The sequence below is a fragment of the Oncorhynchus mykiss genome, chromosome 5 (genome assembly GCF_057628025.1).
Source record: "Oncorhynchus mykiss isolate SJ-2025 chromosome 5, ASM5762802v1, whole genome shotgun sequence".
Lineage (NCBI taxonomy): Eukaryota > Metazoa > Chordata > Actinopteri > Salmoniformes > Salmonidae > Oncorhynchus > Oncorhynchus mykiss.
In genome coordinates, this window is record NC_143026.1 from 68,802,591 (window position 1) to 68,817,344 (window position 14,754).

The window sequence follows — 14,754 nt, forward strand, 5'->3', positions numbered from 1 at the left end:
TCAAAATAAATATAGTCAGCTTGTGATTAAAAAAAAGGTTTTCCAAAAGAATGTTTATAATGCTATATAAATAGAGTGGTTTTAAGTCCATTGCATATGTTTTTGATATGGAGATGGTATGTTTTGAATAAATACTCTGATTGCTGGGGTGATTTCAGTGTATTTATAAGAGGAAGCTCACAGATATGGTTCTCCATTCGTCTTTGGCTATTACATTTGGGCCTTGCCCTTAAAAAGCAGGAAACGGTCAAATGTCATGTCTAACCAGCCAGTGTAAAGAGACACAAGATTACAGTCTAAAACATCTCCCTCTCTTTCTTCCTTGTCTCTGTCTCTCCCCCCAGGGAGGGAAGATCCCGGTGAGATGGACAGCCCCTGAGGCCATCGCTTACAGGAAGTTCACCTCAGCCAGTGACGTGTGGAGCTACGGCATCGTCATGTGGGAGGTGATGTCATTTGGCGAGCGGCCGTACTGGGACATGAGCAACCAGGACGTGAGTATTATACAACTTCCTTGCAGTATTAACAGATACAGTGCCTTCAGAAAGTATTCATATCCCTTTCCTTATTCCACATTTTGTTGTGTTACAGCCTGAATTCAAAAGGGATTAAATATTTGTTTTTTCTCACCAATCTACACACAGTACCATGTGAAAGCATGTTTTTTGACACTTTTGCAAATTTATTGAAAATGACATACAGAAATATCTAATTTACATAAGTATTCACAACCCTGAGTCAATACATATGCAGTGATTACAGCTGCTATTCTTTCTGGGTATGTCTCTAACAGCTTTGCACATTATTCTTTTAACAATTCTTCAATCTCTGTCAAGTTGGTTCTTGATCATTGCTTGACAGCCATTTTAAAGTCTTGCCATATATTTTCAAGATGATTTAAGTCAAAACTGTAACTAAGCCACTCAGAAAGATTCAATGTCATTTTGGTAAACAACTCCAGTGTATATGTGGCCTTGTGTTTTAGGTTATTGTCCTGCTGAAAGGTGAATTTGTCTCCCAGTGTCTGTTTCAAAGCAGACTGAAACAGGTTTTCCTCTAGGATTTTTCCTGTACTTGGCTTTAGTCCGTTTCTTTTTATGTAAAAAACAACCCTGTCCTTGACAATGACAAGCATACCCATAACATGATGCAGCCACCACTATGCTTGAAAATATGAAGAGTAGTACGAGGTGATGTGTTTTTTGCATTTGCCCCAAACATAACGCTTTGTATTCAGGACATAGTACATTTCTTTGTCACGTTTTTTTGCAGTTTTACTGTAGTGCCTTATTGCAAACAATAAGAAAAATAATTCCACTTTGACATCATGGGGTTTTGTGTGTAGGCCAGTGACACAAAATCTCAATTTATACTATTTTTAATTCAGGCTGTAACACAACAAAATGTGGAAAAAGTCAAGGGGTGTGAATACTTTCTGAGTGCACTGTATGTGACTGCATTAAATAAATTGAGAATACCATGATACAGGGCTCATTATTTCATTTAAGGATGTCATTACGGGTGTCTACTAGTGAGCTTTTGTCTGTATTGACACTGAGTTTCATATTCATACTCGTTTTATGTCAAACTAACACTTAACACTGGTCTCCTCAAATCTCCATCACAAATATTACACTGCTGAATTGTTGTGGATCTGTCTGTCTGCCAGACTCTGTAGTTGTGTGCAGTTTTTATTCAGAGCCTGTGTAGTGGCACTGCAGTCTCCACCAGTGCAGCACTCTGTAAATCCTTGGAGTAACCCACCTAGAGATGACGGAGGATTATAGGTAAAGAAGATTATTGTGAATGCACGGCTTCCCATTTGCAACAGTCCTACCTCAGACACTAACGAGATCTCCCGTAGTGAATTCCCAGACAGCAACTCTCTCGCCTGCCACTCTCCTGCAATCAAGGTTGAATAGTCAGGGGCGGGGGAAGATTTCTTAACACAGACCAGCTCTCGGTATATAGTTCATTAAATTCCCACTCTCTCCTTTTTTTCAATTTTACAAGCAATCAGGCCCCAGCCCCCAAAAGGAAGCTGGCTCCTGCCGGTTTCTATAGCAAAGCTGTCTCTTCTTTTATGCTGTGGTGATTGACGGCTGTCTGGAGAGACCACCCTCTCTCTGATAAAAGAGAAATCAGGGAACGGAGATATATCAAAATCCCTTCAGACCATCCTGTTTTTGAAAGCAATTATCAGCTGTGGTATCCGTTGTTCTGCCTGAAGTTCAGCTGCAGCACAGAGACCAGGGAAAAGCTGCTGAGGATCGTATGGATAGAGAAAATAGATTAATCAAATGGGATGTTACTGTAAACTTTGATTGACAGATTTGGATGTAGAGTGAAGATACCTGGGTCACAAAGAGTGCAAATTTCTGTGAAGTTGAACAAAACTTTGCACATTGTATTCGGTGTATCTTTCCCCTCCTTACAGCTAGTGTTTACACAAACACAAAGCTAGGTCTTATACAAGCAGTGACAAGCTGTAAGGAAGCTTAAATTGGATATGATGATATCATTGGAAGTGTGCCAATGAAATCCTATTAGAGCGGGCATCCACTGCTCTGTTATGGTGTTCTGAAACCTCCAATTTGGAAGCAGTTCAGTTGCAGGTGTCTTGAAACATACAGGAAATCAAAAAACCTTTGTCAATTGGTTATGAGCTCTTCCATTGTTTAGAACCACAATGGACATTTTCCATATTAGATTTGTGTTTCATATGTATGTTTCGCTGTCAAACAATGTGTTCAAACCAACACCTTTGTCCGTCCCTGTAGTCTAGGTTCATGGAGTGTCCTTTTGATTCTCAGTCTCCCAGTGTAGTCTACTATGTCCCTCTCTTTTTCCTTCCTTTCCTCTCTTTAAATGTGACATCTCTTTCTCCTCTCCTCCTGGTACAGGTGATCAATGCCATAGAGCAGGACTACCGTCTGCCCCCTCCCATGGACTGCCCCACAGCACTACACCAGCTGATGCTGGACTGCTGGCAGAAAGACAGAAACGCCCGGCCCAAATTCCCTGACATCGTCAATACGCTGGACAAGATGATGCGCAACCCTACCAGCCTCAAAGCTGTGGCCACCATCACTGCAGTGTACGTCTGTAAAAACTGGTTTGACTCTCAACAGAACACATACATCACCTTCATAGCACACAAACCATATTACTGAAACACTTGTCCCAGGTTTCCCCTCTCCTGTACCACATCCCTTCAATGTTTCATCCCTCTCCTCTCTTTTTCTCCATAGGCCTTCTCAGCCCCTGCTGGGCCGCTCCATTCCAGACTTCACCACCTTCACCTCTGTGGAGGACTGGCTAGGTGCCATCAAGATGGGCCAGTACAGAGACACCTTTCTGGGGTCCGGCTTCACCTCCTTACCCCTGGTGGCTCAGATCACCTCTGAGTAAGTCCTGACGTCGTCATATCCCACCTAATTTCCCCATCTTATGAGGAGTCACCAAATAGTAAAACCCTCCAATCACTATCCACTGTAGCAATATAATATTTGATCAGCCCTTGATCAGGTAGATGCTTCCCAATATTACTTTTTTTGAGAAGTGTTACACTAGCAGTCATGGAAAACACACACCTGCCTGCACACATGCACACACACGCAAACGGGTGAACGCAACACACTCATTTGTCACAGATTACAGAAGGTCTCAGAAGTATTATCCCCCTATAATTAGATTTGCACTCTTCTAGATGTAGCGTAATGGGGCAGGCTGGAATGAATTTTCAATCAGGTTCACTGAGACAGCCAACCAGCCACACAGGCCATTGCAGTCACACATCCACCTTCAAAAAGCTGTCTCAGAATAATGGGAATCATGCTCCTGGCTCAGACACAGGAATAATCCCTTCAGTAAATGTCCATAGGAGCTCAGGACTGTCATGCTTCAAATCCACCAGGCATTCAGAGCTCTGGATAGGTCTACGTCGCCAAGGTCTTACTAATCACTTTGATTTGATAGTGGCACGAATACAAATTATTTAAAGTAGGACAAATGATTGGCTTTCCTTTGGTTGTTTGCCGGTTAGCGTTTTTTGTCATGAATCTTGTTCTGGAGGCAGCTCTGCAGAGTGGTCATTAGCTGGCACAGCCACAAAGTCATAACATCTGATTTTAACCCTAACCCTAGCCACACTGCTAACCCTAATGCCTAACCCTAATTTTAAATTCAGACCAAAAAGGACATTTTGACTTTGCAGCTGGCTCATCTAAGGAGAAATCACTCAGTTCTGGCTCCATGACAAGACACATCTCCAATCCAAAATCAAATCTAGAATCGGCTTTCTATTTCGCAACAAAGCCTCCTTATCTCACCCCGCCAAACTTACCCTCGTAAAAATTACAATCCTACCGATCCTCGACTTCGGCGATGTCATCTACAAAATAGCTTCCAACACTCTACTCAGCAAACTGGATGCAGTCTATCACAGTACCATCCGTTTTATTACCAAATTACCTTATACCACCCACCACTGTGACCTGTATGGTCTAGTCAGCTGGCCCTCGCTACATATTCGTCGCCAGACCCACTGGCTCCAGGTCATCTATAAGTCTATGCTAGGTAAAGCTCCGCCTTATCTCAGTTCACTGGTCACGATAAAAACACCCACCCGTAGCACACATTCCAGCAGGTATATCTATCTCACTTATCATCCCCAAAGCCAACACCTCATTTGGCCGCCTTTCCTTCCAGATCTCTGCTGCCAGTGACTGGAACAAATTGCAAAAATCGCTGAAGTTGGAGACTTTTATTTCCCTCACCAACTTTAAATATCAACTATCTGAGCAGCTAGCCGATCGCTGCAGCTGTACATAGTCCATCTGTAAATAGCCCACCCAATCTACCTACCGCATCCCCATACTGTTTTTTTAAATGTACTTTTCTGCTGTTTTGCACACCAGTATCTCTACTTGAACAACATCATCTGCTCATTTATCACTCCAGTGTTAATCTGCTGAATTGTAATTACTTCGCTCCTATGGCCTATTTATTGCCTACCTCCTCATGCCTTTTGCACACACTGTATATAGACATTCTTTTTTTCTACTGTGTCATTGACTTGTTTATTGTGTTATTGGCTTGTTTATTGTTTACTCCATGTGTAACTCTGTGTTGTTGTCTGTGTCACACTGCTTTGCTTTATCTTGGCCAGGTCGCAGTTGCAAATGGGAACTTGTTCTCAACTAGCCTACCTGGTTAAAAGAAATGTGGGGGGGAAAAAAAGTTATCAAATAGATGGCCTTGAGATTAGTGTTGTCCATTTGACTGCTACTGTAGAAGTCAGCAACAATTCCCAGCACTCCTCAACCAATAGTGTCCATTCTGGGCTTACCATTGTGAATAGAACAGTGTATTACCATATGAATGGGAACAGTAAAAATATTTTGTGCTTATCTCTAGCAGGGAGTGTATCTGGCACATTGTTTACTGCGCTGGAAACCATCCCTACATGTTTATATTTCTGCTCTGCCTCAAGCAGACAAAATATTGTACCATTGTGTTTGTGCATGGTGGGATTGTTTGTCTATGTATTAGTACACGCACAATGAGAATATCCATAGCCCAATAATTCCATCCAAGAGAAAACACACAGCCATGAGGTACTGTACTGTGAACACCTCCATCTCTCAGCCATGTTGTTGACACTGTTCGTCCTGTTTGTCAGAGACCTGTTGAGGATAGGAGTGACCCTGGCCGGCCATCAGAAGAAGATCCTGAGCAGTGTCCAGTCTATGAGGGACCAGATGGCCCAGTCTCCCAACTCCATGGCCTGACTGCAGGGGGGCCACCACCACCACCATGGAACCCATAGTACAACTCCTGATGACCCTAAAGAATACACCAGGGTGGAGACACTAGCCTTGATCTAACAACAACATTCACGCCCACAACACACTTTCTGAAGACCAGAGGGAAAGATACCTGCCCTCTAGTCTACTGAAGGTACAAAGGGATAGAAGATAAGATTCTGCCTCAGAACAACTTCACTGGTTCAATCACAGCAGTCTATCAAGTTGGCTTATTTTTTGCTGAAGAATAGAGCAAGTGGAAATGCAAGGGCGTTTGTTTGCCTGCTCTGACAGATGGTCTTAAATTGCGAAAAATAAAATATAAAAAACCTGTGCTACTTTATGTGAGGATCAATGGGATGACTTAGCCAAAGAACAGCATCAAACGGTGTCACCCAAATTTAAAAAAAAATACAAAAAAGATATTAAAATCAAAACAAGTAGATTGACTTATTTAAATGAATCTTCATATTGAAGATGATTTGTAAATACTATATGGATATTAATTGTATGCTTGCATTTTTTGCAACAACAACAGCTAGTTTCACCTGAATAGTTTAGGATCGTTGTAGTCATGAAGGGTTCTTTTCTATGGAGGCACTTGGAAGTTCTTCCCAATAGGAGGCAGATCCATGGGGTAAAGACCGACATGACTGATTCTGTATTAAAGGATACACTGTTTATATATACATATAAGATATCTCTTTGTAATGTTTTAGACTTTCAGAGACCAGATTGACATTGAACCCATACAACTACAAGAGTCAGTAAGTGTCTAGTGTTGTGCATCGAATACCCAGGCTAAGAAATAATGTTACAGGGACAGTGAAGGTTATATGAAATCTGAAAGTTGTATTGACAGTCTCAAGTGCTTTGTGCTTTCACCACACTACTACAATAGAACGTTACCTACCATTTCCAGTTCCTTTTCAAACATGACAACAGAACATCTTTCCCAGTTTGTCATGTTGGGTTGACCATGCTGTGTTGATTCTGGGCTACTCGAGGCGCGTTAAAGAACTGTGTCAAAAGCACGATGTAAGTCAGTGAAGGTTGTTGTTATTATGACAGAGAGAGTCGGAATATAAGTAATAGGGATGGACTTTGTAAAGCTACCTTTTAATTAACACAGGTGACTTCCTCCCACGCCAAGCCATTAAGTGGCAGGAATGAGGTTCAAAACGTCTGGGGGAATACTGATTGTTACAGACAGGTCATTCTCCTATCAGATTCTGACATTTCATTGCCTTGTACTTCCACTCCTTTTTTAATTACGTTGATATCTACTGACGATAGACATCATCTATTTGCGATCAGCCCATAATGATGTGTGGTGATGATGGGGGCTGTTGAAACAGTGCAGGTTAATAGCTTGAAGTGGGTGGCTGTGTTCTCCTGGGGACCTAGACGCTGGAACTGAAGCATCAAATTCATTACCCAGCTCAAATATGACGGATTACAGGGTAACAAGTGGGAGCCTTCTAACATAATACCTTTGAAAAAGTGTCTACTGTTCATTTGTGTGCATATTTGCTCAGCAGGCCTTAGACTGCATGTGAAGCTATGTACAGAGTAACTGCCATCGCCATTGCAAATCATTGTCTCTCTAACTACTATCACAGTAGGAGCTGTCTTCAGCAGTGTCATGGTAACCTCTCACAGTTAGTTATTGGTGGCAACAAAGAGTTATTATTGAGCAGAGCAGACTGTACTGTATGTCAGGGCCCATCAGGTTAAGTGTTACAAAAACACTTTCGCCAAATCTGTCTCAACAGTACCTAATGCATAACATCATACTGAGAGTATTGTATCACCTGCATTCAAGCAGACTTTGAAGAAGAAAGTGTCATTATGGAATTTTAAGTCTTTCTAAATTAGACATCTGTTCATTCTGTGGGGACATAAAAAGTTGCTGTCCTTATTCAAGTTTTCCTTTTTATAATAGTAATTTGGTAACGGTTGGACGTTAGTGTTCAGCTTCACTCCACTGATTCGGGTAATAGACTGGTGGAATTGGAAAAAGTGTTGTTATTTTGAAGATGAAAGCTGGGAGAAGTTGGAGAACTTGCGCTGAATGTGAAAGTAGTCTGACATTGTGAGGTCTCTTATCTGTGTTCTGCATTTAAAGTGCCTTTCTGTAATTCAGACAGTCTCGTTAAAAGTCAAGGTCCAACAGCAAATGCAGACACTCCCAGACTCATTGAGGCAAACTTAGAGATTCCTATAAGTGGATTCATTCCTTATTCAAGTGGACATACTTTATGGTGGTATTGCTGACTTTCTAGACTGTTTAATTGTCACATTGACTTCATCTCCCCTTGTAATTGTGCCACTTTAAGTAATCCACCAGCAGATAAGAAACCTCCTGGCCCAAACGCTAACTTTCACTCCCTTGCTCTCCTATTCTCCTGCCACTTAAACAAACTTGTCTCCCAGGATATTGCTGTTTTTGGAGTGTTGTGAGAAATTTCTCTCTGATTTTTTTGTTTGTTTGTCTGTTTTCAAAACCAGTATTTATCTACATTTTGAGGAATGTAATACTTCCAGCTCGTCAAAAAAAAGTAGATTGCTTGGATCAAGACAGATTTCCCCTACATTTTCAGAGTACGCCATTGTGAAACCGCCCCTTTCCATTTTCAAAGACATCTCACTGGTGGCTTTTTTCTCCGGCCATGTCACTGGACTGAGGCTGGAAAGCAACAACATAGCGACATGAGAACGGACACACTCATCCAACCTACTGTAAATAAGACTTGACACAACCAGGAGGGATCTTTTCATTTGTTCGGGGGTGTCATTGTACAGTTACAAATTTGTTTATTGTGCTGAGTATGTCAGAGTTTGTAGTTGTAACTTTCTGAGAAGAAATATTGTATTAAATGCACTCAATAAAGACAAATCAATCAAGCAAGTCCATGTATTCCCCTGGAAGGTCGTCAGTCTGCGTGAGATCTTGTAAGTTGTGGAGAACAAATGAACAGTGTGAATGCAGTTGAAAATACAAGCCTGTGTTAACATGCCCTTGAAAAAACATTACGTTGAGAAGTTAGAATACAACTTTTGCCTTTTATGTTTCAATAAACCCCTTCGTGAAGTATTGCTGATGCTGACACCCTCAGCATCAAGTGTGTGGGAGCGATAGAGGTCCTGAAATTACTTTACGCTTCAGTATCCAACATAGAGTAATAAACAATGGCCAAATGCAATAAGAAAACCACATTATTTGAAGTTTCATATCACACATTTGACATGGGATTTTAAGGGGGATGGAATGAGAGTGTAGGGACCCACAGATGTAATCTTGCTGTATGTGGAATGCCTGTTTTAATGTATCACGAACCGAGGCAGGATTTCAAACTTGGCATATTTCTTGTCTCAAATGGGACTGAATGTAAATGTTTCTTCAACAACAGCACAAAGACACAGGATGCAAAAAAATGATTTTACGTTTCATTTTTACCCATGTTTCAATATTAGGTTGGTGCTTGAATATTCTCCTGAACTAAAAGCCTTTGGAACACACACAACAAAATACATAATTATAACTCTATATTATAGTATGACTCCTTCTAGGAATATGCTGCCCCCTCAGCTCTGCCCACCCACTTCAATTAAACAAGGTACTTAATCAAAGTAATCCCATTAAAGGACAGCATGCTGGGATATCGGCCCTAATCAACATGGCACGTTATAATTCACATGGAATCCCCAGCGTCAGGACGTACAAGAGAGGTTACACTTCACTGTAATTGCATTTCTACAACTACACCCATTGTCAATTATCCCATTCTAATTACTATTCATAGTCGTAATTATCTTGTTGCTATAGTTTCTGTGGCACAAATCCATTTAATGTGAATTGATATGCTAACTTTAATCACTTCATATGAAAATGCTGGCTAATCATTTACCGGTGAAGGAGCCATTATACATGAATTAGGTAACCACTTTTAAAACAACATTCAAGGTGGGCAAATGGCTGTTTCTCTAATCTGTCCTCAGAACTCCTGCAGGGGAATTCCAGTACACAGTTAATTGACAAACCCCTCACTATTGCTTTTTAATTGCATGTGTTTATTACTGTCTTTTAACTTCACAATCAATATTTCAAGTAGTTATCGTTCAACAGGAACCAGAGAGTTAGTTCAAGTAATAAGGGAGAGAGCAGCGTGCTACGATTATTCTACAGGAGGACATGTCCTTGAGAACTGGTTAAATCCAAAAGGATTATTCAGTTGTCCATTAGCTAACCGTTGCTAACAAAACCCTCTTGACAATGATTGGTTACATGATGGGGGCCACAATGTCATATTGTAGACCTTGAATACAAAATTACACTATTGAAATGACCTCGCAACATACAATGGACCTGTCATCCAACAGATTGGATGTGTGCTTCTTCACTGCAATAGATGGTGCTGATTGGACAGTTACCCTAACCATACGATCTAGACTAGGGTTAGGGTTATGGTTACGGTTAGGGTAAGGGTAAGGGTTGAGCCGTGGTGTGGACATGAAGCTAGGGTTAGTGTTGCTGCAGGGTAAGGGTTAGGGTTGAAACTAAGGTTAGGCTTGAACTAGGATGAGGCTAGCTTGATGTCCACACCTAACCCTAATTCATAAGCATACATAGGTTTAAATGTGCATTACAGCATAATACTGCAACCTGCTATGTAGTTCTTCCCTTAGACAGCCCAATGTGTGCACAGCAGAAATAACCACAGTTTTCTCAAATATGCTGAATTTGATCCCCAGCCTTCCCAGCAGGAAAAGCTGAAATCTGGAAATTCAGAGCGACAGATACAATACATATTTTGTCATAGTGGGTGAGTGTACGTTAATGCACCATTAGCTTCTGTTTACCCATGAAGTGTCCATTGTGACACATTGCATTTACATTTTAATTTAATCATTAAATGTACTGGGCTTTTATTAAATGTTTTACTCGAGCTCACGTGGCTGCATAGCAGAAACATGAAAAAATAACATCAATGAAGCAGCCAAAACGATGTACCAGAGGCAACCCTGCGTCTCCCTATGTGCTGTCATTCCTATAATCTTAACTAATCTATCTCAAACCAGATCTTCCAGGAAAGAGGAACAGTTGTAGAATGTCATGTCTGCAACCAGAATGAATCAATCAACTTAACCCTCTGATAAACTTAGCTGTCAAACAGTCTGAGTAAATATCAAATGTTGTTGCGTATACAAAATATGCAACATACTGTAAAATCTGAGATCTCCATACATTTCACACAACAGTATTTAACGAACTGTACAATAATTAATGTTATAGTGGTGCTCTAGAATTGGTGGTGATTGAGGATGTTGAGGTGTGTGTGTGTGCGGTAACAGAGTTCCTGTGAGTGAATGAGTATGCTGAGTCTATTAAAGAACATGACATGTAATGCTCTTTCAGAATGGGCCAATAATATGAACCCATGCACTAAATGGTCTTCATGTGATATGTATGATGTCTTGCCTGTGGTTGAACCCTCCTGTTTAATATGTTAATGGCCTCCCTAAAAAATTGTCAAGCTTGGTGAAGCATGCTTATACGTCACACACAGCAGGAGCTGGAGCAAGGTATCTTTAAAAAAAAAGAGCTAAGGAAATAGATGACTGTACTGTATTTAGTAAATGCATTTTCCTAGTCAATATACATAAAAAGACACATGGACCACTTTAATAACATGTCAGAAAATAAGGTGCAATGTAGTGCAGAGAGTGAGAAATGGGGGCAAGAGAGAGGGGGGAAGGATTATGGTTAAGGTTGATGAAATCCCCAGAGAGGGAGTTAAATTCAGGAAACTCACAACACCACACAGCTCCCCCTCTTCCATGATCCCTGAGCTCCTCTCCAGTCATGCTCTGCATTATTCAGGATCCGGGGCCAGACAGTGATTTAATAGGGCGATATGTTTTGCACTCCATACTGAAATTCCTAGAGATGGGAGAGATTCTCCTTCCAGTGGTCACGGAAGACTAAAACCACTGGCAGAAAAAAGCCAGTGGTGCCAATGTTGGAATATTGTGGGGAAATTATCATTTATATTTTATTTCATCTAGTCCGCAGCTTTTCTGGAAGTAGATTGTGGCCCCTTTTTACACAGCAATGGGCCTCCTGTCTATAGAAGACTGGGCTTCGAGGACATTTTATCTCTGTGTTTAACTCTGTGTTAAAAATTGCCCATCACTGCTATTATGTCTTTGTTGAGTTTAAGTAATACGTTTAATTCATTTCTGTGGATCAGTGGCGGTCGGTGTCGTCTAAGATGAAGGAGGACGATCATTTTTTTAATGTTCATGGCCTTATTTCTATTACTGTAACGACTCTCGTTGGTGGTAGGAAGAGTGGACCAAAGCGCAGCGTGGAAAGTGTTCATTATTATTTTATTTCAAAAAACACTCAAACAAAATAACAAACGTAAAAACGAAAGCGCACAGTTCTGTCAGGCAGAAACACTAAACAGAAAACAAGATCCCACAAAACCCAAAAGGAAAACGACAACTTATATATGATCCCAACAATAGACAGCTGCCTCTGATTGGGAACCACACTCGGCCAAAAACAAAGAAATAGAAAACATAGACTTTCCCACCCGAGTCACACCCTGACCTAACCAAACATAGAGAATAATAGGCATCTCTAAGGTCAGGGCATGACAATTACAGTATATTGGATGACTCTCATTCATATTCCATTCACCCAGCTCAATGTAACACTGAGAGTGTCGTGTCTGTGACTATCGTTAAATGTGAAGATTGTTATTTTATCAAATCAATTCTCTATGTGTAATTATTATTACATTATTAAACTAATCATGTAAACTTTAATTAACTAGGAAGTCGGGGCAACACGGGAAAATGTTTATAGTCTCTCTTTCCCGAACCAACTCTTCAGATATTTTCATATCTTATCGATTTGTCTTCTATTAATGTATCATTATTACCTCAGTCTCATTTCTGAATGTTGCAAACCCTTGGATATCTGTATGAACCCTAGTCTCCATAATGAATCAGTGATATACAAATTGGCCTAATTATTTATTTACCAATCAACTAAACAAATCACAGAAACACATAAACAACAATATAGTTATTGGTTACTAACACAATGCATTGATAAGTCCCTAGTGGGCTAAACCGATATGACAGCTTGGTAGACAATGGAAAGGGGTGGGGACAGATAAGAGTGGGAAAGACAAAACGGATTTACTACACACCGTTGATAATTATATTCATTGAAATGTTAATGCTTTGCACATGAATGGCTGCTTATTTGAAAATAATATATATTTATGCCCGTATGCCCGTATGTCGTCGTTGTTTTCTCTGTTGGAATCGCCGGTCCATCTGCTGGAGAGTTTGTTCATCAGAGTCTCTGGTTAACTTCCCCAGAAGTCACAATGTCTTTTGTGGTTGTAGCTTTCTCAGTGGCTCTGGATAGTGTCTGTTGTAATGCCTACGTCAGGCGTACAGATGGTCGTTGCATAGAATAGGTGCTTCCGCGGTTGTCGGTAAACCTTCATATGGAAACACATACTCTCATTTACAAGGCTAACATCACATTTCATCTTTTCACAAATAGTTTCATATGTACTCATATACATATACATCAACCCCATAATTGAGATGTGGACACAACCAAAGACACAGTAATGTGTGTTTCCTGTCCTTCATGAGCTCACCAAATTAAACAAACTTGACGTGACTGTCCCTTAAGTGTCTACGGACCACTCCCACATTCTCAAAAAGAAAAATATTGTTAAATTATTCAAACGTTTAATGTCCAAGGGTCTCTCTGTGTTCCACAATTTACAGTCCAATCTCGAACACTACATAGCATAAAGGCAGCGTATTTTATGACTGCCATAAAATAGCCTACTTCCCACTCTCCCCCTCTACGAGAGAGAGCACACTGTAGAGCTGACCCACTGTAACCTGATCCTTCAGATCTTCACAGGAGAGTTATGACAGTAGATTTAGCCAACCATATGACATTCTAATTTCTCTATCCCCATCATGAGGTTGCTACAACCTAGCTAGTCTATGAATGAAGGTTTACAACTTAGGTGCATAGGTCAAGATAATTTTTTGTAATCAAGTTGAGAGACAGTGACACATTCAATATTGCCTTTCACACTCTTGCTTGCATCTAGCTGATCTAGGGTGTAATCCTTAGTCCAACAATTGCAAATTATAGTTTCTATTGGACAAATTCAGGTATGTTTATCCGCGTTTCATTCCGTTTGCTTCCGTTTAAGAAACGTTTTTCAACCGAATTGGCAGAATGATCACATGCAAACACAGTTCACTTTCATAGCAGCCACATACAAACAGCATGATCACTTTGCTCGTTGTAATTCCTTCGTACATCTACATGCTCTCCTCCTCTCTCACCTTCCCTTTGCTTGTGGACTTCACTGCACAACACATCAGCTGTCTGTGACCAGGCAAAAAAAAACGTTTGCATCATAACCACCACCAGGGGTGGTTTTAGAAGTGGGGGGTCATTACCTGGCTGGGGATCTGGGCCTCTAAAGCTCTCTCCTTGCTGGCCCTGGTGGTCTGCCATCCTGTGGGTTGTCACTCTGGCCTTGGCCTAACACAACCGAAACCAATAATGAATGTTTCACTAAGAACCTAAAGCCGAGTGGGGTGTGTTGGGTTGGGGTGTTGCAGGGTGATGGACTCCTAGGGACAGGACAGGGAGACCCAGCTACATTGTGTGAAAGTAAAAAGATCTCTACAGTACTATTAGTCTTATGGGTTTAATTATATGGAGGATTTTCTGTTTCTGTGTGTTAGTGTATATTTGAGGTGTATGTGTTTTTTTGTGTTTTTTTTGTTTCAGGATTGAGTGACTGATGTCCTGTGTACAGCCTGCGCAAAGAAAACTAAGCAGAGCTCATGTCTTTCGAGCTCCACATTTCAAATCATCATT

At 40.8% G+C, this 14,754-nt stretch overlaps 1 protein-coding gene across 2 annotated transcripts in view; it reads left to right on the forward strand.

The window, feature by feature from the left end:
- Positions 1–8,714, forward strand: part of LOC110524404 (ephrin type-B receptor 1) — a 208,988-nt gene extending 200,274 nt beyond the window's left edge. For both annotated transcript variants that reach the window (XM_021604004.3, XM_090235671.1), the window contains 4 exons: positions 345–494; positions 2,904–3,097; positions 3,252–3,407; positions 5,684–8,714. In XM_021604004.3, the coding sequence (XP_021459679.2) occupies positions 345–494; positions 2,904–3,097; positions 3,252–3,407; positions 5,684–5,792 (609 nt within the window). In that variant the 3' untranslated portion in view covers positions 5,793–8,714. The remainder of the gene's footprint in view (positions 1–344; positions 495–2,903; positions 3,098–3,251; positions 3,408–5,683) is intronic.
- Positions 8,715–14,754: the final 6,040 nt, after the last annotated feature.